At 45.6% G+C, this 25,958-nt stretch overlaps 2 protein-coding genes across 4 annotated transcripts; both read right to left on the bottom strand.

Annotated features, from left to right (window-relative positions):
* Nucleotides 1–309: 309 nt before the first annotated feature.
* Nucleotides 310–14,739, bottom strand: dennd2c (DENN/MADD domain containing 2C). Of its 2 annotated transcripts, none has more exons than XM_062460089.1 (19): nucleotides 14,039–14,739; nucleotides 10,590–11,827; nucleotides 9,666–9,790; nucleotides 9,314–9,414; nucleotides 8,382–8,540; nucleotides 7,619–7,697; nucleotides 7,260–7,304; nucleotides 6,655–6,842; nucleotides 6,359–6,468; nucleotides 5,805–5,874; nucleotides 5,288–5,365; nucleotides 5,023–5,163; nucleotides 4,500–4,648; nucleotides 3,893–4,070; nucleotides 3,554–3,595; nucleotides 3,072–3,180; nucleotides 2,642–2,893; nucleotides 1,831–1,917; nucleotides 310–1,520 (listed from the first exon to the last, which is right to left on the bottom strand). In XM_062460089.1, the coding sequence occupies exons 2-19, from the start codon at nucleotides 11,552–11,554 to the stop codon at nucleotides 1,489–1,491; spliced, it is 2,910 nt and encodes a 969-aa protein (XP_062316073.1). In that variant the 5' UTR covers nucleotides 11,555–11,827; nucleotides 14,039–14,739; the 3' UTR covers nucleotides 310–1,488. The 2 variants fall into 2 exon arrangements, with proteins under 2 accessions (XP_062316073.1, XP_062316074.1); XM_062460090.1 differs by having other exon boundaries at nucleotides 6,655–6,839.
* A 35-nt stretch (nucleotides 14,740–14,774) lies between these two features.
* ampd1 (adenosine monophosphate deaminase 1 (isoform M)) lies at nucleotides 14,775–25,076 on the bottom strand. 2 transcript variants are annotated; one of them, XM_062460106.1, is made up of 16 exons: nucleotides 24,947–25,040; nucleotides 21,450–21,461; nucleotides 20,444–20,609; nucleotides 19,734–19,887; nucleotides 18,916–19,081; nucleotides 18,238–18,457; nucleotides 18,009–18,138; nucleotides 17,640–17,834; nucleotides 17,395–17,526; nucleotides 17,100–17,263; nucleotides 16,873–16,999; nucleotides 16,502–16,665; nucleotides 16,188–16,308; nucleotides 15,923–16,096; nucleotides 15,569–15,679; nucleotides 14,775–15,374 (listed from the first exon to the last, which is right to left on the bottom strand). In XM_062460106.1, the coding sequence occupies exons 1-16, from the start codon at nucleotides 24,966–24,968 to the stop codon at nucleotides 15,219–15,221; spliced, it is 2,214 nt and encodes a 737-aa protein (XP_062316090.1). In that variant the 5' UTR covers nucleotides 24,969–25,040; the 3' UTR covers nucleotides 14,775–15,218. The 2 variants fall into 2 exon arrangements, with proteins under 2 accessions (XP_062316090.1, XP_062316091.1); XM_062460107.1 differs by lacking the exon at nucleotides 21,450–21,461 and having other exon boundaries at nucleotides 24,935–25,076.
* Between the last annotated feature and the right edge of the window lie 882 nt (nucleotides 25,077–25,958).

The raw sequence follows: 25,958 nt of genomic DNA, 5'->3' as shown, positions 1-25,958 counted from the left end.
CCCTACCTTTTCCGTGCATCCCCAGAACGTAATTAAGTAAGCAGCTGATCCAGGCACAGTTTTGCAAACTCGACAAACTGCCACCTTCATTCTCACCCCCCCCACCCCCTTGCCCCACAATTTAATTGTGTCCTTGCCCAAGGACACAATTAAGTTGTGTCCTTGGGCAAGGCACTTCACCCTACTTGCCCCAGGGAGAATGTCCCTGTACTTACTGTTAGTCGCTCTGGATAAGAGCGTCTGCTAAATGTCTAAATGAAATATAACCTAACATATCATGGTGTTGATAGTCCGTTATCAACGCAAACATGACACATTCAGAAGGCATTTATTTAGAGGGCAAAGTAGACATTTCATGCTTAAAAAAAATATATATACAGAATGCTGTACAAAAGTCTGTAACTTTGCCAGTTGATACAAGGTAAAAAAAAGAAGGTATTTACAATTGTAGTTACTAAGAAAGGAGATGTGATCAGATTCTAGCTCCCATTTCATATTTCACATGACTGAGAACGGATTTTTAGAGCAAAAAGAAGAATGTTCTTAATAGCATTGAAATATTATAGATCTGTAATATTTGAGGTTTAGCCGTGCTGATCAAATACATCCATCTGCTCTTCTAGCACCTCTAGAGTACTTAGTCTTCCTGGATCAAAATACACTGACATCAAGACAAACGTATGCAAAAGTAGCTTTGCATTCAAGCACACAAGCAAAAATAGGCTTTGTAAACAAATCCTTACAGGAAAACAAGAAAATATCCAAGTATATAAAATGACACATGGTTAGTTGGATATTATATAAACATGCCTTTGCCCGGGACAGTATAACATTTTCATTTCTCTAGAGACTTTAAATATTTAATATTAACAATAGTTAAAGTGACATTCAGACACATCAAAAAGTATAGACTACATCAGATCTGTATCAGAGTGCTGAGTCGCTGCATGGAATAAAATAAGCAATTTAAAAAATAAAAGTAAAAAATAAACAAAACAAAAAATGAGAAATAACACTTTTGCACAAACACCTAATACTTTTTATTAAAAAAACAAACGGTTAGAGCCATGGTTAGTTACGACAGCATAACATCTTGTGAAGTTAATTCGAAGATTTCTAGCTGAAACGTCCGTTTCTTTGTAAATTTACACAAGGACATAGTGCTAATCCCCCCACACTCCTTGGGAACCCCCTTGTGTCTCTTCAGTTCCAACCGTGTTTAAAACAAAAACACCCATTTCCAGTATTCATCCAGTTCCAATTGCACTGGCCTCCAGTTTGAGGTGTTTCTAGGCAGGCTGGAAGAGACCAATCCTCTTTCAACTGAAACCTGATAGTACAACTTTCACGGCGGTTCACAGCCATACAACTACATTCAGGCAAGAGATGCAGAAGTACGTCCAGGACACTATGTGTCATCGTGTTCCTCATCCAGTCTTGCGTAATCTTTTCATACGTATGTGACGTCAGCCACACTGAAGCTGCCTCTCACTTTATCTGCAAGAACTTTATCTTGCTCCCTGAAAAAAAAATGTAGGCACAATGATTAGACATGCCGACAAAACAAAACTTAAACAGTTGAAAGCAGTGGCGAAAATCTCAATTTTGTGGGGGACAATTATATGACATTTTCTTAAGACCAATTCCTGAGGGGGACACCAAAATGACTGCTGTAACACATAACCTACATTGTAATATGTTCTCATGTTTTCAGTGATTTATTGTGGGGGAAAAATAATATTTTTCCTAGGATGGGGGGGTCGTGTGTCCCCCCCCCGGGATTTCCACCTGTGGTTGAAAGTCAGATATGAGGATTGAAGGGTGACTGACCAAGTCCTTTGAGGAATTTGTTCACCCCGCTGGGTTCTGGTTCAGGGTTTGATCCCAGATATTCAGCAGCTCTCACTTCAAAGAGCCCTGTGGAGAAAAAACACAACATTCAGGCAACTGCAGAACCTACCAGCAAACTACACAGCGTGTCTCAACTGTAAAACACACACGGGAGAAAGAGAGAGATGGATGGATACATGGCGAATAAACCAAATTCTGATTCTGATACAGAGAACAGAAGTACTTTTATCCATAATTAGAGTAGTATAGTAGTAGTATAGTAGCCTGGTCATAACCAGACTCTCGTACATTTCATTTGTACAGAGAGTCTGGTCTCGCTCCATTGACAAGCGTTAACTTCCTTGAAGGCGGGTACTCTGTTGAAGTTTAAAACTATTGGATCTGCCCAGAGCCACTCTGGATCTGCCATAACCAATCTCTAGCGTTCGCCTTAGCCAACTTCTTCACCACTAACGGAGCGAGCTGGAAAATCAAACGAACCCCGTGGGGATCAAAGATTGTTCTTGCTCCGGCTTTAACTTCTGTATATTCGGCAGCGTTGCCACAACGGACCGAATGGCTTAGCTCGCATCTTTCTCCGCCGCCATTACGGAACTACAACACAAACTAGCGCACAACATCAACGTCATCGTTCTCAGCCACTCCCTCTGTTCGCTGATTGGACCGGTAAAAAGTTTACCGGAGACATCTGGAAAATGGAAATTGAGCGGAAGCACGTAGGAGGGCAGAGCCAGGCTAGTAGTATAGTGGAGAGAAGTGAGAATCAATGGGGGGGAAAGCGAACTCTGACCTTTGCCCTCTTCCTTGCGCAGCTCCCTGTCGTGAATGAACCCAGCGAACATCTGAGTGTCCATGAAGAGCTGCAGGAACTGCCGGACGCCCCGGGACGGGTGGGACTTTCGTAAGCTCTCCCGCTGCAGTTCCCTGGGGCTGCCACCGGGGGCGCTGGGCTTGCTCATGTGGAGGGAGTAGTGCCCAACCAGCTCCACGAAGAAGCGCACGAAGGCTTCTGACATGAGAGAGCTCAGATCGCACCGCTGGCCTGCAGGGGCACAGATGGACGGGGACGACCATCGAGGAGTTTGCTGATTACACTCCTCACACACTAACGTTTACTATTTGGCATACGCCTTATATCCAACAATGCACATAGTCAGAGCGGCTGATAATAAAGGACTGGAAGTGTACGGGTGCCTAAGCCATCATGGTGCAGTACAGACCTCCTGGCCGGTCTCCCTCCTCCTGCCTCAGTATGTGCTCTCTCTCCTCCAGGATCTGCTGCAGGGCAGCCTGGAGCTTGCTGGGCAGGATGCAGTCCTCGTCGTTCAGCTGAGGAAGGGGAGGGGGGAGATGGGGGTGGAGGAGGGAGGATTTCATCAGTATAGTATTCCAACTGGTTGCCATAGAGATGAGGCAACTTCCAGCCCAGTAAAATTCCGCAGATGTGAAACAGAAGCAAAACACTATGGCAATTACTACCTCCTACTCCCAGTCCAGTACCTAAGTGTTTGGCTCAAGCACAAGGGAATTTCAAGCTCCAGGGTGTTACTGTTAGCAGGGCAGTACTGCTTCAGTTACAGTCATTACCAAACACATTTCAGTAGAAACATACATGTACAGGCAAATCCATCACAGTCTCTTGTTCACTTGCCATGTTATAGAACCACGCCTGCCATTGACATTTGACACAATGGGTACACACCTGAACGACAAACTTGTCCGCGCACAAATCCACAATAAGCACCTGGACAAAAAACAGAGATCCATCACTGACAAGAGCAATTCAACTTGAAGAATGCACTGACCCCAAACAGTACTAACATACCAGGATGGCTACAGGGCTGTTCACTGTTAAGTTCACTAGTAAGTCTGGGAAGTCCACCATCAGCTAAAACCTCCATGACTGAAATAGTGAAAACGCCTCTGGGTGATTTAGCCTCCAAAGAAGCCTATAGCCCCAGACTATGACCTCAGCGTCATACAAAACCTCATATAAATCAAATATCCCTGCAGAAGTCTTCCCAGGCTGCTCTTAACTGACCTCCTCAATGGGCAGCTCCAGCAGCTGGGGCAGGCAGGGCGCCAGCGCCCCCATGAGGAAGGGAGTGGGAGAGCAGCTGATATCCAGCATGCTGGCAGGCAGCACGGGCACGAAGGTGTGCTGCCAGGTGAAGGGGTAGAGCAGAGCCAGGATGGCATGGCTGCAGCGAGACAGCACACTGGAGAGAGAGAGAGAGGAGGGAGGGGAGACAGGGAGAGAGAGAGAGAGAGAGAGAGAGAGAGAGAGGGGGGAGACGGGGAGAGAGAGGGGCGAGGGGGAGAGAGAGAGGGGGGGAGACGGGGAGAGAGAGAGAGAGAGAGAGGGGGGAGACGGGGAGAGAGAGAGAGAGAGAGAGAGGGGGAGGGGGGAGGGGGAGAGAGAGGGGGGGGAGACGGGGAGAGAGAGAGAGAGAGGAGGATAGAGAGAAAGAGAGGCAGGTGAGGGTACGAGTGTGGTTACTAGGCTTTGAAAGAAACACTTGGTCAAAAGAATCAGTCTATATACACACGATACACTGCCTGAATAATGCATATGACACATGAATGACGCACTACTGTTAGCGTTGCAGGAGGTCCTTACAAAGCGTGGCGTGAGGAGGAAGTCTCACCTGAGCTTGTCTGCGATGAAGATGACCCTTCTCTCCAGCAGCAGAGAGGCAAACACCTGCAGCAGTCGACCCACACTCAGGCACTGCAGCAGGGTGTCAAAGTCCACATGCTCCAGCCGCGAGTCCACTGGGCGGCACAGTGTCAGAACCTGGATTTAGACACGTACACACTTTTTTTTTAAATCACAAAATAATTTGTGACGCAAACATCTGTGACCCCACATTTGGCAAATTCAGCAAAAGTTTACAGATCAAATTTCATAATCTGCGTTTACATTTAGTCATTTAGCAGACACTCTTATCCAGAGCGACTGACAAAAAGTACAGGGACATTCCCCCCTGAGGCAAGTGGGGTGAAGTGCCTTGCCCAAGGACACAACGTCATTTTGTACGGCCAGGAATCGAACCGGCAACCTTCTGATTACTAGCCCGACTCCCTAACCGCTCAGCCATCTGACCCCCGTGTGACGCAGCGTGAGGTTTATGAGTGACAGAGAGCTTTCTCTTGGGTGTTTGGCTGTACCTCATTCCCAGAGCCGGGCAGGAAGCTCTTGACTGTGATGGTGCGTCCGGGGGCAGGGAAAGGAGCCTCCATGACGCTCCTCATGAAGGAGCACACGAGCGGGGGAGAAATCTCCCTCCTCCTCTCCACCTCCTCCAGGATCTGAACACACACACACACACACAGAGACATGTGAACACACACACATATATATATACACACACACAAACAGAAAGACTATAACATGCTACCAATATGCAAAGTGCTCTGAGACAGTTGGTCCTACCTTTGCAAACAGGTTGAAACAGCCAAGTCTGCTGACGATACAGTGAACCTCAGGCAGCCTCTTCCCCTTTCCACTGGGCTGGTGGACACACACACACACACACACACACACACACACACACACACACACACACACACACACACACACACACACACACACACACACACACACACACACACACACACACACACACACACACACACACACACACAGATACACACACAGACACAGGATAAAACTAGCTTGAAAATTCAATCTCCTTTCCATAACATCTAATGCCGAGCCAACATTGGAAAACGACCATGTCACAAACAGGCTTACAACCTGGGAGGGTTTTGACGAATGGGAAATGCTGACATTTTTTTCTAGTCTGGGTCATTTGTTCAGAGGTTTATGACTCAGAACGAGTATTCCCAACAGATGCTACGCAGGCGATATACTGCCAAGTTATGAGTCACTCAAAACTAGGACTGAACCACACGCACACACACACACGCGCACACACACGCACACTTACCAGAATCTTACGACAATAACAAAACCACCGGCTGCCGTCTTCTCCAGTCAGGACAAAAGAGAAGGTTTCACTGCAATTATAGGATGAAAGATGCAGTGGTTACGTGGCGTGCCGGGATCCTTCTAGAATCCACACGAGAAGAGATCAGTGACATTCTGAGGCTGCAGGCATGTTTGGTGGTTACTGTTGTAGCCGTTTAGGGTTTCATTGGACGTTTAAAGCCAGACATTTAAGATCCTTTTTTCCCTGCATCTGTCTCTCTGTCCACTACTCCTTCCCTGTTATGTCTGTGAGTGTGTATATGAATGTGTGAGTGTGTTTATCAATGTGTGTGTGTACAAGAACGTGTGTGTGTGTATATGAATATGTGTGTGTGTATATATGAATGCATGTGTATATGAATATGTGTGTGTGTATATATGAATGCGCGTGTGTGTGTATATGAATATGTATGTGTGTATATATGAATGCGCGTGTGTGTGTATATGAATGTGTGTATATATAAGAACGCGTGTGTGTGTGTATATGAATGTGTGTGTGTGACAGCTGCTCACCTGGGCACGTCTGCAGAAGGACACCAGTCTCGGGCGTCTGGGAAGCAGAACTTGGGGATGGCCTTTAGCCTGTCCTCCGCCTGCCTCGAGTGACGAGATGACTTCTCAAACTGCAGATGAGGATGACGACAGAGGGACACTTATTCACTGTCCATCACGCCGTCCGAGATCAACTTCAAGTGTTAAAATGACGACTCAAGTACAAAATGCTGTGTTTTTACTCAATGAGGCCATGTTCTAAGCCGCTAACTGTGCTTAGTCTACGGAGGGGGCTAATATGTTGGCCTTCCTCTTACCTTGTTGGGAAACTGCTGAGTAATCTCAGGAGAGTATGTGTTTCCTGGCGGACTCTTCCGGAGAGAGACGACCACAAAGTGCTGGAAGAGCTGCTGCTGCTGGAGCTGGATCAGGTCTCTCTCCAGGGTGCGGTAGCCCGGCCGCTGCTTCAGGGTGGACTGGACGTAGACCGAGCGCCTGGACCCTGCTGGAGAATACAGAACCAACCCCTTAGCTTCATCTGAAACAACACTGAGCCATGTGGAATCACAGACGCTACATCTGGGCTGGGGAGTCAGATGGCTGAGCGGTGAGGGAGTCGGGCTAGTAATCTGAAGGTTGCCAGTTTGATTCCCGGCTGTGCCAAATGACGTTGTGTCCTTGGGCAAGGCACTTCACCCTACTTGCTTCGGGGGGAATGTCCCTGTACTTACTGTAAGTCGCTCTGGATAAGAGCGTCTGCTAAATGACTAAATGTAAATGTACATCTGACACAAAACGGAGCCATTTGGAAACACAGACCCTGTATCTGATGCAACCTCCCTAACCCATCCCCGTTCTGTCATAATCCTGAACGGAAACTATAATGGGCCGAGGGAGAAGAACGTGAGCTCTGCTTGGGTACCTTTGCTGCTGTCCTCTGGGTCGCTCTCTGTTCCACTGTTGTCATCTGTTCTCCAAAGTTATTGAGACATATCGAGAGAGAGAGAGAGAGAGAGAGAGAGAGAGAGAGAGAAATAGAGAAATAGAGAGAAAGAGAGAGAGGGGGAAAGACATAAAGAAAGAGTGTGTGTATGAGGGTGGATAAAAGTACTAGGTCAGACAGGCTGTCTTTGTATGCTTGTCAGGGTCTGGACGTCTGCCTTGAGCATGATCAAACCGCTGGGTTTTTCCAGAAAACTGTTCATCTTAATCTCCTGGATGATGTGTGGATGATGTGTGGATGATGTGTGGATGTGGAGGGTATTTGGAGGAGGTTCCTACCTCGGGCAATTCCTCCCTGACTCTTCACCCTCTTCCTCCCTCTCTTGGCATCGAAGATCATATGAATCTTGTTGACGTACTGCGTCACGGAAAACCAGACAAACACACACACACAACTGTATGAATTAACAGCCATCAATCCAATAATTACAGTGCAGTCAGACAGAGAAATTTGTACTGGTCACGGGTTCTGTTGAATAGGAACCCATGTTGTGCATCTATCTGTAAAAACCACGGAAATGAAAACAGGAAGTTTTGACTTATCTCAAAGAGCACAGAAAATACAGTCCACTGCCAAAAACAAGTTGTCTCTTAATATGTACAGTCTGAAATATCCATTGTCTACTAAATGTGTCAAATGGCCTTTCTATTGTTTCTGTACCTCATTATCCAGGCTTCCATTTTGCCATACCCAACCCTCCTCCATGGGTTGTTCACTAGAGCGTGTTCCTGGTATCACTGTCTGAACCATGGAGCCCTTACTTAAACATCTCTACACCGCTATCTTTCTCTTCCAGTCTGTCTCTCCATCCTGCTTCAAGACTCCACCTTCCTCAGCTCTTACGATATAACGATATTGGTCTTGTCCTCAACATTTTATATACTAACTACGAATACTATATAATTATATTTATATATATACTGTATACGCATATATTATTTTACTAGTTTAATCGGACGCAAATTATCATAAAAAACCTTGCAGTCGCGCATGTTTGAAGCTCTACTTCCACGGAATCAAACTAGTTTGCGTGTGAATCACCTGAGGCAGTCTGTATGTTTTGTGGGCGGTGGGGCGCTTGGCTGGGACTGGTCTGGAGACGTCCGACTGGCACGTAGGGCTGGGTGACATCACCGAGTGTGAAGCTCTCCTCTCCACCTTGTCTGTGTAGCCCCGCAGGGTCTTGGGCTTAGGAGGAAGCTGCAGCACAGGAGAGGACACAACCTTAGCCTGGGGGATACTAGCAGGGGTCAACACCTGAGACTGGGGGAGACTAGCAGGGGTCAACACCTGAGACTGGGGGAGACTAGCAGGGGTCAACACCTGAGACTGGGGGAGACTAGCTGGGGTCAACACCTGAGACTGGGGGAGACTAGCAGGGGTCAACACCTGAGACTGGGGGAGACTAGCTGGGGTCAACACCTGAGACTGGGGGAGACTAGCTGGGGTCAACACCTGAGACTGGGGGAGACTAGCTGGGGTCAACACCTGAGACTGGGGGAGACTAGCTGGGGTCAACACCTGAGACTGGGGGAGACTAGCTGGGGTCAACACCTGAGACTGGGGGAGACTAGCTGGGGTCAACACCTGAGACTGGGGGAGACTAGCTGGGGTCAACACCTGAGACTGGGGGAGACTAGCTGGGGTCAACACCTGAGACTGGGGGAGACTAGCTGGGGTCAACACCTGAGACTGGGGGAGACTAGCTGGGGTCAACACCTGAGACTGGGGGAGACTAGCTGGGGTCAACACCTGAGACTGGGGGAGACTAGCTGGGGTCAACACCTGAGACTGGGGGAGACTAGCTGGGGTCAACACCTGAGACTGGGGGAGACTAGCTGGGGTCAACACCTGAGACTGGGGGAGACTAGCTGGGGTCAACACCTGAGACTGGGGGAGACTAGCTGGGGTCAACACCTGAGACTGGGGGAGACTACCTCAGCAGAGCGAACTGCGGTTGACCTTGTCGCTACCTTGGGGATGTGAGGGCTCTGTCTCTGGGACACCGTCCAGGGTCGGGCTCGTCCGAGGGGCAGACACGTGGGCGTCAGCTTCACGTCCTCATAGGGGTCACCTGAGGGGGGTCAAAGGTCAGAGGGACAGCAGCACACACGTGTGAGTCAAGTGTGCGTTCACTGTTTCACAATAGTCTTGCAACAGCTGGCTTTCCTTGGATGTCTTCCCTCAGTGTCAGTGTGAGCAACGCCCAGTCTTCTCACCCACATTAGTGGCACTGAGAAAACGTACATCCTGGAAGGGCACGGGGAATTTGGCCCGTCGTAAACGTTCGTATCAGTCACTGTTAGTGTAATGGAGGACACTCACAGATAATGTCCTCGTAAATGTTGTCGTCAGAGTAGGCGTGGTAGAGTTCAGATCGCCGGGCCTCGCTCCCTAGTGTGCCTGGCTGCGATACCAACCGCACCACATCCTCGTACTCAAAAGACTTCCTGTGGAGAAGGAGGGAGGGAGGGAGGGAGGTGGGGAGGGGGGGAGGGAGGGGTATTGAGACAGGGGCCTTGCTGTTGCTCCATACACAGTCAGCAAGCTATTGTTCACTGTATTGTCTCCTTACATTCAGCCAAACAGCCTCTACATTGTGTGCATCCCAACAAGATACTGAAGTTGATAAGACCGCAAAAGGGAGAGTTGGGGGAGAGAGAACGAGGTTGCAGAACAGAGAGAAACAAAGAGAAGAGGAAAATATAGGTGTGTCATCGTGTGAGAGGCTGGACTGTAGCTACACGTGCGAGCTTAAATGCATGTGGGTGCGTGCTCGTGTGCATGTCTGCGAAAACAACTAAATGTGACCCCTGGACCTTTGGCGACTGGAAGTAGGCCATGTCCAGACAATAGTGATAATGCTGCCAAAGATCATGTGACATTACACCTGGAGCCGGGCCAAAGTCTAAACCCCTACTCCCTCTTGAACACTAACTTTCCCGTTTTTTCAATAAACAACGCCATTTTTAAACCAAGCAAAGCTTATTTTTAGACGGGGACAACAATACTTTAGGAAAAAGAAACACTTTTAACTGTGAAGACCCCAAAAAACTGAGGCCAGTCTGAAGACAATTTTTTTTCCATATGAAAAACTATAATCCAGATCAATGTGGCCTAATCCTGTATTATTGTATGCTGTTTCCTCTGCACGACAGTCATTAGTTGAGTTTGAACGACACCTTAATGCCACAAACAAAAGGATGCTGTCATTCTATACCCTCAGTCTAAGCCCCCCAACCACTTTACCTGTTCTTCTTGTGTCTGGAGAATCCGTTGCCATTGGTGACCGGGCATGAAGGGGGTGGGAAACTAGGAGGTTGGGCTAGGGCACCGTTCCTGGTGTCTGATTGGTCCATAAGAGGCGAGGTCTTGGAATCCCATTGGACCCAGTTGGCACCAGTAGTGTTGTCCTTTCCCTGATACTTATAGGTCCGCTGTGGTTTAGGAGGCGGTAGAGGCGGTTCGGACGAGGCAGTTCTGCCCTTCTCCCAGAACAACCTGTCTCCCTCCATCCTCCGCCAGAAGCCCCGGCAGGTGTAGAAGTTCCCGGGGGGCATGTTCTCCTCGTGGTCCTCCGCCGACGGAGGCAACAACTCGTCTACCTCGACATCCAGGACGCAGCCGACCTTGAGATCTCCGTTCGTCGTGATAATTCGCTTCACCGGACTGCTGGTCGTGTTCGAGTCTGCAAGTGAGTCTCTGAATGTACGAGTTTGTAGGGAAACTGTGAAGGGCTTGGAATCCACGAGTGGGGTGGAAACCTTGTTGGAATGACCCGGGGTCGAAACCCGAACAGCAGGACTCTGGGTCGTGATCTTGCCGCAAGGGCTGGGTGAGGGCTCAGACTTCCTGCCCGGCCCTGTGTGTCCAGCCTGCGCCTGCGTTTCCCTGAAATCCAAACCCAGGCTTTTAGCTTTGGAGACGTTAGCTTTTCCTTGAGATCCACCTCCTTTCCAGCGCTCGCCACACACTCCGTTTCCCAAGACATCTCCGGACAGAGTCCTGGTCACCACAGACGTGTGGGACTTCACCCTCTCGTTGCTCTCCTGGCTCCGGCCTTCCCACTGGGATATCTTCTGCCTGATGTTGATGCCTGGGTCCTGGGCGAGGGGCCTTCCCGGAGAAGGACTGTGCCAGGCCACAGTCGCCCGGCCCTGCCCCCCTTCGCCAGCTCTTCTTCCAGCCAGGCTGTCCTGCCCCAGAGCCAGCATGGTCAGAGGGAGGCAGACTGCCAGCTCACCCTCACTGGGTGGGCATCGGCGGAGGCGTGAGGGACCTCATGGTGGGCAGACAGAGACACTGCACATCCCAGTGAGTCTGTCCTCGTCTTTGTGTGATCCAGAATGAAGTCTCCTGAATGGGCTCCGCAGGTTTGTGTCTGCACCTCTTTCGTTATATATGTTTTCTTTCTACGAGCTAAAAATAAAAAGGGGGGAGGGGAGGGGTAGTAACTATTTTCCACGTTGTCCGTTTACAGAGAGGACCTGAAAGGATGGTACACAAAGGTTATCATTCAACGATTGCTCAACACTTCACAACAAGTCCAAACAGCACTCCAGAACAGCCAAACCAAGAGCACGACAGTCTAGCTGTGTCACTGCGCCCGCACCAGCGGCAGTGTGGGATGTGTGTGGCTGGAGGAAGCCAGGAAGAATAGACTCCTGCTCGAGGTCAGTGTCCAAAAATAAAAACCCGGAGGAGCGGAGGAGACAACGACAGGAACAAGATCCCGACTACAGCATTGTGCAGAGGTGTCTGTCTGGTTTCCACGACGACCCTGTTCCTGCTAGCCCACTGCTGAGCCCCATCTCTCCTCCCAACCACACAGCTGGCCCATTACAAAACAACTCCACACATTAAAACATGAAATCGAATTTATTTTTGTCTGAAAGGTTTCTTTCATTGGGTCAGGAAGGATGAGTATTCCAAGTATTTTACACTGAGTTAAAAGGCTTGGGGAGTCGTCAAAACACAACTAAAGATAGGAGCATTTTTGTTGTTTGCACGCACAAGTGAGAAATAATAAGAGGCATGAGAATCTGCCATCAGTGGAAACACTGTATGTTAATACAGAACAGTTGGAGTTGTGCATTCCACCCTGTTTCAATATTTAAGATACCAAATTTTCGTTTGCAGCCTTGTATGCAGTACCAAGATTCATACCCTTGACTGGCGTGCACATTATCAGAAAAAGAGTGGAATAGCCTAATGAAAAATGCTCATGTCTATTCCGACATACAGTATGTTTGATCTCTCCGTGTCATAGGGGTTATTACTGTACCCTTACGAAAGCTGCTTGCTGGAACCGCACCACCGGGACACGTTGCACACTACGTCAAAAGCTGCAAGCGTTTAGAGAGGGGAGACATGGTAAAATTCCGGTGCTGCTCACGATTATAATAATTCTATGTGCTGCATTCCAGCCAGGCCAGCAAAGAGGGGAGGGGGGGGGGGGGAGGGGGAATAAATTTGACCAGAGACAGTCCATCAGTCAGGCCAGCAAATGACGCCTTTGTTTGGTTTGACCTAAATCTAACGCATGCACTGGAATCTCACTACATCACAGCTAGGGCACATCCTACACTGAAACCGTCACTTCTACACTGACCCACTTGTTGCCACAGGAGTGTGTGAGTGCACAGGAGGGCCTAGCTTGTGTTTCCTGCGAGACAGGAAGGAAGGATAAGCAAACCGTCCTTAAATGATGGTGATAGAAGATTTGCACTCACGTAACCGGAGCATTTGATTTCAGCAATGTTTAACTCAATAAACTGTTCTTTTATTTAATCCATAGCAATTGAAATAAAACCACTGGAAAACATCATTCCAGTGTATCCATTGGTAACAAACACAACAGTGTTTTATGACATTTCCTGGGAATATTTGGGCCTCCATTGACACCATGCTCCACTGACAAGCCGTAGCTGAAGTCTTACCTACCACACTCAAGGCAGTTAAACCGTCTGCCTGGATACTTTGTGAACTGAGTGAAACTTACTGACTCACCACCTTCATCCCAGAAGAAACCAGACACGAGTATGAGAGCGACATACCCTGTCATCACATAGCAGTGATGAATTAAACCTAATTACACGTTCAAAACACCCATAAACCGCCCTCTCCAAGAATTGATGCAAGACACAACATGTCCTAGGTGGGGTACCACTGAAAGGGGAAGGATTCCCTTAAACAAACTGCCAAACGCACTGGAACTACTAGACTTTAAAATGCTCTCATTTTGTTCTCATTCTCGTTGCCCATGATGAACTATACACATTAATATTAGCAATACAGAAAATGAGTCATCATCATTAAAGCTAATGGTAAAGTAACTGAATGGACACTGACTGATCCGACACAACGTTAGTGTCACTGTATGATTAGTGTTGTAATGTATACAAAGTCGTCCTTTGGTCACATGATAGAGAATGCAATAATGTAAGTTAGATACATACAATGTATTACACTTTGCTACCATTCTGAATTGATAACACAAGATTAACTAAAGAGTGACAACATATTTTAAGACAAGTGCAGTATCTCTCACAAAGCTACAATAAGTCAAGTTGTTTCGTTGAAAGGACGAAAGTACCTTACAACCAGCTCTAGTTTATCTAACACCTTTCTGCAGCTAGTTAGCTCTAAATATCGTGGGTAACGTGTGCCAAGCGTAGATTAGATAGCTCGCTACCCACCTTTTCGAAGTTGGTCGGCCAGTCCTGGATGTTGGGATAAACTTTTCTTTTCACAGGAGGAACGTATAAACCAGGAGACGAACTGATGGACTAAAGTTTTTGTCTGTACAAATAGTATATAGTGCTATTATATTCAAATATATCTAGTGCTTAGTTAAAGCAACAATGTGGTCGGGAGTACGGTTATAAAGTAAGATGTCCCGACTGTATCCCTTGACATTTGCTCCTCTGTGCTGGCTTGAATGTTCTCCCAGTCATCGAGTTCTTGAATAACTCGGTATTTGTTGTTAGCAAGCTAGCTAGCGAGCAAGCTGATTAGCCAATATACTAGCAGAGGACAAACCCGTTTTAGCGATTTGTAATTGGATGGCTATATCAGATTTTCTGGTTTAACAGCTAGCTGGTAAGGTAGCCTAATATAATTCGCCAGCCTAACTACAGTATTTAAGCGAACTGGTCACATTTGCGTGTTAAAAATCAAAACAGTTTAATCCGTCAACTGACATTCTAACAGAGGGAAATGAGATATACACTTAACCGACCGCCTTCAAAAAAAGTGTTGATAACTCCTCCAGAGATCTTGGGTTTCGAATAGCGGACGTCACCATCTGCCGTTAACGCTGACGTGCCTTTCAATAATAAATCCCAACAATGCACAAATATGTGAACAAAGTACGATGACGCGAGCCTCACAATGACACTAAACAGTAGAAGATAAATAATTTCAATCTATACATTTGATTTTAAATACTTGTAATCGTTTCAGATCATTCTTGTACATCGTGTCCGTCCATGGTAGGCTACATTTACGTATCTATACATTCAACGAAATGAGCACAGGACAATAAAACTATGTAGCAAAAAGATAAATAATAATATGATTTGTTTTAATTTGATAACTAAATGGCACTGTGCTAAAACACATTTATTACTTTCAATGGAGAGAACACAAGTTAAGAAGGCTTTGCCATTAAGGGTGGGGCATCATCATTGCAGCGGCTTTTGCTTTCAATCAAGCTTTTTACATACATTGTACTCAAAACCATTGAGTAAACAGTTATGTAAACATTGCATTACAGTCTTTTTAAAGAAGACAATGTCCCAGCCCTTGAAAATGTGTTTTTGTTCAGATCTATGTGAGTGTGTGTGAGAGTGTGTTTGTTTGTGTGCATAAGTGTGTCTAGTCAGACTTCAGACCCTCCTTGACGAGGTTAAGCTCATAGCACAGTGTCTCGTAGCGATAGGCCATACGAATCTGTGCCACGTTGGTTTTGCGGATATCATTTCCTTCAGGTCCTTCCTTCAGGTAATTAGCACCCAAGAAACGAGTCTTCTCCTGCAAGGATGAACACAGGGAAGATGTTTAAGTGATACATAGGCAATAAGGGTAAGACTGCATTATAGCAATTCATACCATGTTGTTTTGTGTAACAATATGCTAGTTTGTTGTTAGGTAAGTGTTTTGTTTTCTTTTGGCGCTTAATATGATTTGATGCATCACCAAGGAATCATTAATAAAAGGTTGCTAACCTCAGCAGAGAGGCTGCTCTGCAGGACGCTGTTCTTGGAGATTTCACACATGTCACAGGTGCTCAGCTTGAACACCTGCGCTGCAATGGCGTACTCTTCCATCAGGGGCTCCTTAAGACACAAGCAGAGCAGCAATGTGTGTTACTGAGCGATTCATATGCTAAAATGAGCCCAAAAGCTAATTATACACCCTCAAAACTAGCCATGTTTGCTATGTCATGAATGTGTTCTGTAAAAATATGGTTAACATTTTCTCATAGAAAACATATGACTCAATCATTTACCGACAAGTCCATACTTACTATATAAGGACTTAACAATGAACAACAATTTACAATGAAAGTTTAGCCTTACCTTCGTGTAGTGGAACTGCATGGGGTCATCTGTAGACAGAGACACCACCAGGCCCTTCTTGTGGTACTCAAGCAGAGGATTCTTGGCGTACTCCAGGAAGAGACTGTTGTTACTGAGTGGGGACATGGCAATGGGAATCTGGGTCAGGAAGTACAGGTACTGCAGCACTGGGCTCTGTTGGGATGGAGTAAAACAAAAACATCTGCATAAGCAACGTAGGGAGCTGTGTGCGTCCATTTTTGTTTTTTTAAACAGGGGTATTGACCTTCTTGAGGTTGAGACCATGGGAGATGTTGTCAGCAGTCATGAAGGCAGCGAGCAGGTGGGTCACAGCCCCAGCCTCACCACAGTGGGGCCTGAACTGGAAGGTGTTCATTCCCCTCTGCCTGGAGCGTGGAAAGACAAACACTGTCTCAGACCCTTTCGATCATATTTACAAAAAAATATGCCCATTCTCCCCATAAGAATCCTTTTCAAATGAAAGGATGCGGTTGTTGTTATTATTAACAAAGGACGCTATTTTAAGGGCGCTATTTGAATGAATCGTCACTTCTATCCTGGTCGAGTGGCGATACTCACTTGCGCAGCTGGTTAAGCACTGCGATGTTGGCATACATGTAGTAGATGTAGTAAGTGTAAGAGGGGTTCTTAACAATGTCCCACTCCTCTGGCTTGGGGCTCTTGGTGCAGAACATGTGACCGCTGTGCTTAGACTCATCATCCACACTGTCAAAACCTGTCACCTGTACAGTTCATGACAGGAAGAAGGTACAGAAGGAGGAGAAAACAACAGACTGGTAAACCTTCCATGAATCTCCTGCATAAACATCGATCTCCCCGATGGTATTTTCATACGAGAAAAACATCACGTGAATATCTTGTGAGATATCCCTTTAAGACTACAATTAGAACCTTCCCCCAATCAGGCTCCTCCTTCCTGTCTCACGCACATGCTTGAGGAAAATGCTGAGCTCAGGGTTGTCCTGTGGGTTGATGGTGGCCTGGAACACTGGCAGGAAGATATTCTCCAGCATCTTTCCAAAGTGAGGCACAAAGTCTCTGCCTCTGAAGATATCACTGTGATGGGAGAAAAGATTGTCACGCAAAGATTAGAACCACTAAGCAAGGGTAATGAAATGGATGTTTCACGAAATGAGCTTTCCAGTATTAAACATACTAGATTCTGGGAATTTGGATCATCCACTTGAGGTTGGGAGAGTATACTCTGTGCTTGTTGAACCAGCCGGATAGCTTGGCCCACTCGTCGTTCTTGCAGCCGTAAATGGACAGACGAGGCTCTGCATACTGATATTTGGCATCCTCCAGGTCAGAAGCCACTTCCTGATTAGATCAAGGGCCAAATTACAGTAGATGATGGTTTTTGTCAGATTTCTGTCTGTAACCTCCTTTTTCTTTTTGGGGTTCATTCTAGACTGAACGTGCAAAAATAATTAAGTAATTGTGAGTCTAACCTTGATGATGGTGGCAAAGTATTCGCCGTGGATGTGGTTCTCTGTCTTCATGTACAGGTCACGCAGCTCACTGGCTCCCACGGGATTGTACTTGGCATTGAACTTGTCAAAACGCTGGAAGGTTTGTCTGCCCTTAAGAGACGAGAGTGGGACACACATTTCAGTTCAATAGACCCTCACAGAATCGACCATGAGATTATACGTAAGATAACTTATTCAAACTGTAAGCTGAGAGTTTGTCTCACAGCGTGCACATCCAGGGAGTCGACTGTGAGGTCGTAGGGATGCAGCTTGAGGAAACTGAAGAGTTCCTTCATCGTCACTTCCTTGCCCTGGAGCTTGTGCACCACGCGGTCGGCGTCCACGCGGTAGGACCTCTTGATGAAGCGAAGGAGATGCTTCTGGTTCATGCAGGCCGCTGCGTGGATGTGAGTGTCGACCTGCAAGGGCGCACATAAGCGTAAATATGATTTTATTTTTGTTTGTAGTGTTTTGTGGTGTAATCATCACATTTGACCAAAATAGGGAGCTAAGTGCACAGACTGCACAAAATTGTGCGCGTGTGTGTTGGGTGTGTGTGTGAGTGTTTGTGCGTGGGGAACACGCACACATACCTTCCTGCAGTTATAGAAATCCCTGTGGGGGTTCAGCTTGAGCTCCTTCATCTCCTCCATCTCATTCAGCATCTCATGGACGTTGAACTTGGACATGAGGAACTTCAGCCGACGGTGAGTGTACGTCTTCCTGCCAGGGAGGAAGAAGAGTCACGGCAGCACCGTGACTGACACTCAGTCTACAGACATGTGACGTCACGTGAGCCAATCGGTAAATGGAGAGACTTACGTTGGGCCCTGTGCAATCAGAGCAATGAGGAAGTTCATGTCGTCGATGAAGGTCTCATAGTCGGGCTCGGGCAGGTCCTTGGGCTGGTGGTTGTCGGCGGCTGCGGCATCGTTGTAGACATGGATGACACCATCCTTCATGCGTGCTACATAGCCCAGGTTCTCAGGGAGGCACTTTTTGTCGAAGGGATCCTCTCCTTCCTTCGGGGGAGATGTAAACACTGGCAAACAAACACACGGTCGTAGGTTAGACACAATGTTAGATACATAATACGACTTTATTTATATATAGCACATTTCATACAAGAATTGCAGCTCAATGTGCTTTACATAAAATCAATAGAAACAATAATACAAGTAATAAAAGTAATAAAACCCTTCTGAACACAGGCCGCAGTCTTTGCAGTATGTCGAGCCACAGTCTTTGTGGTTTCCCAATATAAATAAAAATGTAACTCAACTAAATACAAGCCACAGTGTTTGCAGGAATCCAAAACACACAAGCTGCAGTCTTTGCAGTATCTCGAGCCACAGTCTTTGCGGTATCATAAGCCACAGTCTTTGTGGTTTCCCAATATAAACAATAATACATTAGGTTTTAACGTGACTGGAAATATTGCTGGTTCACAGTAAAACGTATTCTCCAAAAAAGTGAACACTGTCCATCTGGTCTGCTTACCTGGTTGCACCTGGTCTTCAGGCTTGAATGGCTCGCTCTCAATCTCACGCAGGTACTGGGAGGTGGTTAGAGGGTAGCGCTGGTAGGCCAGTCTCATGTACTTCTCCCTGATGGTCAGAGCACGGTACAGGCCTTTGCAGGACAGCTCAAAGTCATCCATGGTCACCTGATAGTCAAGATAATAATGGTGTGAAAAGGTTAGGATGGACGTGAAGGGTTACGGTGATAATGCTGTATCACTATTTCATCACTTAAGATTGACCAAAACATGTTGTTTATGCCTATTTGAGAATGTTTTATGCATTCTTACACAATTATTAAATTGAACACAAGCTTAATATATATGGAATACTTGATGTATTTACTGTATCTAACCGACCAAATTGTCTTTGTGCGGCTGAATTTTGAAAAATACGGTTGCAAACATAGAAAGTGGAGGAGGAACGTATGGTTTATCTCTCTCTAAATAACCTGTCCTCATTCCTGAAATATAAACATTCACAGCCATACGGTACAAGAGTTCAATGAATTCAGTTTCTATTCCTGTGTAAGCTGTAAGACCATACGACAGTTCAGTGACCCCCAATAACCAGAACCACAAATTACAGTACAGCTATGCCTGTGAGACCCACAGACACCAGTGTAATCCCACCACCAACGAGCACATTAAGTGCAACGGACAAGTAACCAAATACAAGGAGTATTGTTTGAGTGTGTGGGTGCTTGGCATATTTCACATTTGAAACTTGAACACATGTTGACCCATACTAGAGGAAGTTTTTCTCTCCATGAAAACAAATGAGCGCATGAGCACGAACCCCAGAGGCATAGTCTCCGATGATGGCCACCCTCTGGAAATCTGGTACTTCCAGGTATAGAGGGGTATCCACCTGCACCTCCATCAAAGCCGGTGTCCCCTTACTCCCGGCAACAGGTACAGTAATGTTACGACAGTGCTGGAGTCTCTTCTTCCTGTGGAGGGAATCGTGTCTGTTAGTGCTGGGCTTGAATAAAAAAGAACCTTTGATCTAAATGGGTGTGTCACAAAGGACCCTTCCTGAGAGATGAGTTTTGCACAGGTTATGGCAGCACAGTAGGACTCCAGCTCAAGGCTTCTACATTTACATTTTAGTCATTTAGCAGATGCTCTTATCCAGAGCGACTTAGAGTTAGTACAGCAACATTCCCCCGAGGCAAGTAGGGTGAAACGCCTTGACACAACATTATATTGCACAGCCGGGAATCGAACCGACAACCTTCTGATTAATAGCCCGATTCTCTAACCGCTCAGCCATCTGACCTCCTTCTCTAACATTTACATTACATTTAGTCATTTAGCAGACGCTCTTATCCAGAGCGACTTACAGTAAGTACAGGGACATTCCCCCGAGGCAAGTAGGGTGAAGTGCCTTGCCCAAGGACACAACGTCAGTTGGCACAGCCGGGAATCGAACTGGCAACCTTCGGATTACTAGCCAGATTCCCTCACCGCTCAGCCACCTGACTCCCCTCTAACTGCTTCTCTCACCGTTTCTCTGGATCCTCGTCAGTTTGCAGGTGGAGTGCCATCTCCTCGTGCAAGATGGGACAGTCATCAGCCACGTCAAACATGTCGATCTCATCACGGACATTCTCGTCTTTGGCATCGGACGCAAAGACTTTCTCCGCGAAGGCCCGCATGCGATCATCGGTCTCTGCCAGAGAAATACAAAACGTGTCAGTCAGCCATCTGTTTATACAGCAACCAATCATATGTATTTACTTTTCTCGTGTGATCTTTGTTTACGTAAACTTGTATCTCCCAAAAACAGATGTGAGAACTACAAAACAAGACAGTCAAATGAAGCAAACAAATCTCAAGTGGCCTACATGAAGGTGGTTGGATGGTTTGTCATGAATAAAGTGATTGTTTTTAAATGTGTAGTATGAGAAACAAACGACAAATACTTTACTAAACAGACAAACAAAGACTCCAGTAGCACATGCTTTGTAGTGTATGACAAGATCAGAACCTCCAGCACTCCAGCACTAACTCGATCACTAGTTTCGGCTGTGAAGTGTCATGCACACAGAAGAGAACTACAGTAATCCAGCGCAGACAAACAGTGAACTCAACTCACATTTACATTCGGGCACAAACACAGGATCTATAGAAACGTTGGCACTGGTGATGGTGCTAAACAAGACAAGAGGGACTTGGATGCTGCACAGGAGCAGCCCCACCCAACGTGTCTTGTTTCTGGAGTAACAGCGTACCTGGATAGGCCTCCGTCAGACATCCCATGCTCTCTACACATTGACAAGCACAGAGAGAAAGGGCCCCCACACCGGATGGTGGACAACCCGACTCAGGCATTTATCGATTCATTTATTTGCCATAACCGTCCACACAACAGATTATTCTATTCTACGGCAAACAGATGAATTTATAAATATGCGGCAGAGAGTAAAGCTTTTCTACAGTCGGGCGTTCAGGGAGATCTGTGGTCCATTCAGACCACAGTGGGTGTCTGTTCACACCAGAGTGTACTTACTCTGAGCACCGCCTGATTAAGAAATCATCCAGCAAGAGAGCAGAGGACATACCCGATTTGGAACCAATGGAAAAGAAAGTTAAGTTAGAAAGGGAAAGGCGAGAGGTGTTACACATGTAGGCAGCCTAGTATGAGTAAGATGAGATTTATGGTAATCACTGTTCCCTTTCAGAGATGCAACACAGAAATTATTCATAGTAACAGTAATTAAAATAGCATTTTAGGAATAATTAGTTACCAGTTATTAACATTGTTATCATTATCAAACATTAACATCAGATGAATACTGTAATTTAAATAATACAAATTAGTTTTGGCATGGATTACTTTGTGATTGAACAAGAAGACAAAATCAGTACAAGCAATGATAGATGTTCAACAAGGTTAAACATTTCACTGTTCACAAGCAATGGACGATAGAATAATGTAGGTATGAATTATCAATGGATTAAAATTGAATTAACATTGTGAATGGTTTTTAATTTTAAAATACAAGTGGGAGTTAGTAGCAGTGGAATTTATGATTAAAGTTGAAAGGGAATACTTGGATGACGGAATCATTATACTTGCATCTCAAAGACCCATGCAGCATACTGTAGATGTTTACCCAAGAGTCAAGATGGAAAATAAAAACATGAACCCTCCCTTTGAAGTTCAAACAAGTCTGGAAGACAAAGAGGGCTTGTTTGTACAGCTCCTGACCATAAACCATAATGATCATGCACTTCAATGTTCTGTCACTGAGCCATCTGCAGGGCATTTATTCAACAATGTGTTCCCTCTTTACATGCTCTACTGAGAGAAAACATTTTCTCTCAGGGAGCTGTTTAAAACCAGACAGTAGTTTCCCGGCGCAGAGTGAGCAATTGTTGGATAAATGGCGTCTGACTCGTCAAGCTCTAAGAATCATTTTTCATTTTCATTCTTTAACATTCTCAACCGTATGTAACAGTCAAGTGCACATTTCTCCCCCGAGGAACCTTTGTGAACATGATTGGAGGAAGGTGTAAAAGGATTCGAACCAATCCTAGTCCGAAGGTTCATTCGATCCATGCATTGGAAGTGATCTCTAGCTGACACCCAGACCCCTTCCTCAAATCTTTCTACTTACTCTCTTCCTCTGTAGATTAGCAAAATGTCTCATCAGACAGCACAGTCATGGTAAAGGGAAGGAAAACAAAACAAGGGTTGTTATCTCGTTTAGAGAAGGTACTGCGGAAAAGAAAAGGTTGGCTGCATCAATGTTTATTATTCTTATTAATCCCTCACATGTCCCGTGGTCAGAATACAAACTGCTCCCACCAGGTAGACAGGCTTTCAAATAAATACAGAAAAAGTTACCTGAGTAGGTATAACAACTGTTTCATCCCTCTATAAGCGATTCTCCTAAACTCAGGATGTAAGGACGGGTGTGAAATTAGGGGCTGTGTTGCGTGTACTTGATTGCACTTATGTCTGCTCTTGTTTGTGTCTGTTACTGTACTATGTATGTATATTTGTGTGGCAGCCTTTATATTATAATATATATATATATATTATATTATGTCCAAGAAAAATTTCCCTACAGAGACAACTAAAGTGATCTTGAATCTCGAATGTTTACTCTTCAGTTTCTGTTGATTCTTTACAGTACAGTAAGAAAAATAACAAATGAACTGTTCATTAGTTGGCGTTCCAGTACCACCTGAAACCTAACTGTATACAAACCAGTATAAGTTTGTGTTACGTCCAGTCATCAACAAAGTCAATGTCTTGGTCATGTTACTTGCTACACGTGTAATGTTGACCTGGATTGTAGATTTATTCTAAGGCATCCAGACATAAGCCTTGACAACGGTGGCATAGATCAAATCACTGTCTCTACAGATCAGGATTCCAATGCCATTGTTGTCATCTAAGAATGTCCCTGTGTTTACACTGGGTCTCGTGCGATCTGTACCCAGTCTACACACCACCCATACCCAGCCATATCCAGACTCTTCTTACACCCCTTAGCCTGACATGGAGCCAAGCTCCTTAGACAGCGGCCGTATGAGTGATAGCGCTTCTATTTTCTACCACTTGGAAAAAAACAACCTCAGTAGCAAGTTACAGCCCTGTGCCCCGCCCTCCCATCTGTACTTCAGCAAGTAGGCCATGTGTGTGTCACTGACATGATACTCAGTGGGGCCTGAGGGGGATTACTGGGTAGAATACATACCACATGGTCCTGTCTCTGTCTCTCTCAAACAGTAACTATCAACAACAACAAAAAGCTGAAAATGCCAAGAAATATATATGAAAAAAACATAAATATATATATATATATGAATATTTTTGGTGACCTGTTACAAGATTATCCAATGGTCATCCATTAGTCACAATTACATATTATATTTCAATATTTACAGGACATTTTAATTGAGCTATAAACACCAGATAGTGTATTACGGACGTTATCATTTCTTTCAGCTTCACTACAAAATTAACATTCCACATAATACAGGAAGTCACAAGATGTCCTGCATTGACGACACGTGACCCATAAGTATTTGCTGACACACCACAGCATTCAAACTTCACTCTCCCCATTGCACATGTTTTACCCAACCACTCAGAAGACCCACCACCCCTATCAAATGTCTGCCACATATTTCCTAGAAGGAGCCACCCTGACATGATGTCAAGACCTATGACACCGACAGCCAAACAGAACATAATGTATACTTCAGTCAAGCTCAAGTTCAATGTTACACTCTGCAAGGTGTCACACAGGGTGTGTATGCGTGGGGTCTAAGCCTTCTGGTATTTTTTGTCCAAAAATGTGATGGCGTAGTGAACTTGCTATGAGAAGTGCAAATATGACCACCTTTTCTTTAGGAAATGTATTTCTTTACATTGGAACTTTATGCATGTTGTCCCCAGAGTGATCAAGCAATTAAGATGTCAGTCCAGTTCTATGTCCATAAATCATCTTGGATTTGGCCGCTGTTGCGAGTGCAGTATTGGGAATTTATCACCTGAACAGTTGGAGACAGCCACAGGACCTGATGTGACTCTCAGTAAATCAAAATATTAAAGTGAAATTCAAGGGATTATCACATATTAAAGAGGTTAACACTACTAAACCCAACATTTTCAAGGTGTGTTAAATGTGGTTTAACTTTTATCCAATGAGATACAGTTTATGAGATAATGTTGACACAACCTCAGTTGAAAACGTGCCAAAAGGTAAAAAGGTATTATGATGTCTTAAAAGAAGTTAAAAAGTTCACATGAGAAGATACAAATGTTCCTTTCTACAGAACATGCATACATTGTTTGTCATGAGCTACTGGGGCTGAAATACATAAAAATGTGTGGCGAAAAAAAGAAAAAAAAAGCTACACATTTTTTTTGTAGCTAGTTTTTCCCTGGGGAGTATCCCAGTCTTGCAAGTCCATCTGAAAGAAAATCCTGCCAGGGGGCTGTCTGTAAGAGAGGGAGAGGGTCAACAGTGGGCACACAGACCTACTCACCTGGCACTGCAACTTTCGGCATGGTGACGGTTGTTCCCTTGCACAAACACGCTTCCTGAGGAGTGGACTATGCAGGTCAGCTACCTGGTCGATGTCGTGAGGATGTGTGGAGCCCTCCACTTCTCCAGTCCAATATTAAGGCCGCTTTGCCCCCCCCTGTAACCAGAGCCTGTTCGGCCCACACTGGATTTGCGAGGACAGGATCTTGTGTGCACACTCTATTTTAAGTTTTAACATGCGGGTGGGTCTCTCTGACAAACACACACACAGACAGAGGTGTTGAGGGTGAGGGTCTGGTATTACATAAGCTGGGTAGCTGGTCAAGTTCATGGGCATGCACTCAGTTTCTAGAAGGTAAACGTAATTGATGTGGAAAGGCTTCGAAAATGGATCAATTGAAATGCAGTTTCTTCTGAATGGTTTACTACATAGCCTATTCTAACATGCATGTGGATGTTTGAGATGATTTTCAATAAATACATTATTATAATAATCATTCACCGACATTTACTGTAAGTGTACCCCTTCCTGCAATAATATCTGCAGGATCATATAGACTCAACTCATACAGAGCCAACTTGTAAAAGTGTCAGGTGTCACAGCCTTCTGGGGAATCAAAAGTAGCTCAGGTATGAGGCTAAACAGCTGATCTGTGGGGTGCGGTATAGTACAGTACAAACATAACAAAGCTTCACTTCAAAGCCTATTTTGGGAGCAAAGAACACTAGGTGTGTTTTGAACTGTCAAGTTCACAGTGTCTAATTGAACGAATGTCCTAGCCCTTAGACACTTACTCAGAGCAGGCCTGAAGATGTTCTCAGTCTTCTATTTAGGGAATGCTCTTCTAAATGTCAAAGCTCTAGTGTGCAGCCAGTGAGAGGGATCAGGTGATGGATGGGTACATTGGTCAGTAAAGGTAGGATAGCAGAAAGGGCAGTGGCACAGCAGTTTACCCAAGTCAAGGAAAACTAATATGTGGTCATATATGAACACTCCGTTGCAAGACACATGA

Source organism: Osmerus eperlanus, chromosome 4 (genome assembly GCF_963692335.1).
Source record: "Osmerus eperlanus chromosome 4, fOsmEpe2.1, whole genome shotgun sequence".
Taxonomy (NCBI): domain Eukaryota; kingdom Metazoa; phylum Chordata; class Actinopteri; order Osmeriformes; family Osmeridae; genus Osmerus; species Osmerus eperlanus.
Note: the sequence above shows the minus strand (reverse complement) of the source record. Positions and strands in the feature narration are given on the sequence as shown.

Excerpts from the sequence above, each read along its gene's own strand:
- dennd2c (XM_062460089.1), bottom strand. The coding sequence starts at position 11,554 with ATGCTGGCTCTGGGGCAGGACAGCCTGGCTGGAAGAAGAGCTGGCGAA. Across the intron at positions 7,698-8,381 it reads AAACATACAGACTGCCTCAG|TACGTCAACAAGATTCATAT; the intron begins GTGATTCACACG and ends TCCGTGACGCAG. Across the intron at positions 2,894-3,071 it reads GGAGGGAGACCGGCCAGGAG|GCCAGCGGTGCGATCTGAGC; the intron begins GTCTGTACTGCA and ends GTGCCCCTGCAG.
- ampd1 (XM_062460106.1), bottom strand. The coding sequence starts at position 24,968 with ATGCCGAAAGTTGCAGTGCCAG. Across the intron at positions 17,264-17,394 it reads ACTTTGCCACCATCATCAAG|GAAGTGGCTTCTGACCTGGA; the intron begins GTTAGACTCACA and ends TGATCTAATCAG. Across the intron at positions 16,097-16,187 it reads ATGGTCTCAACCTCAAGAAG|AGCCCAGTGCTGCAGTACCT; the intron begins GTCAATACCCCT and ends CCATCCCAACAG.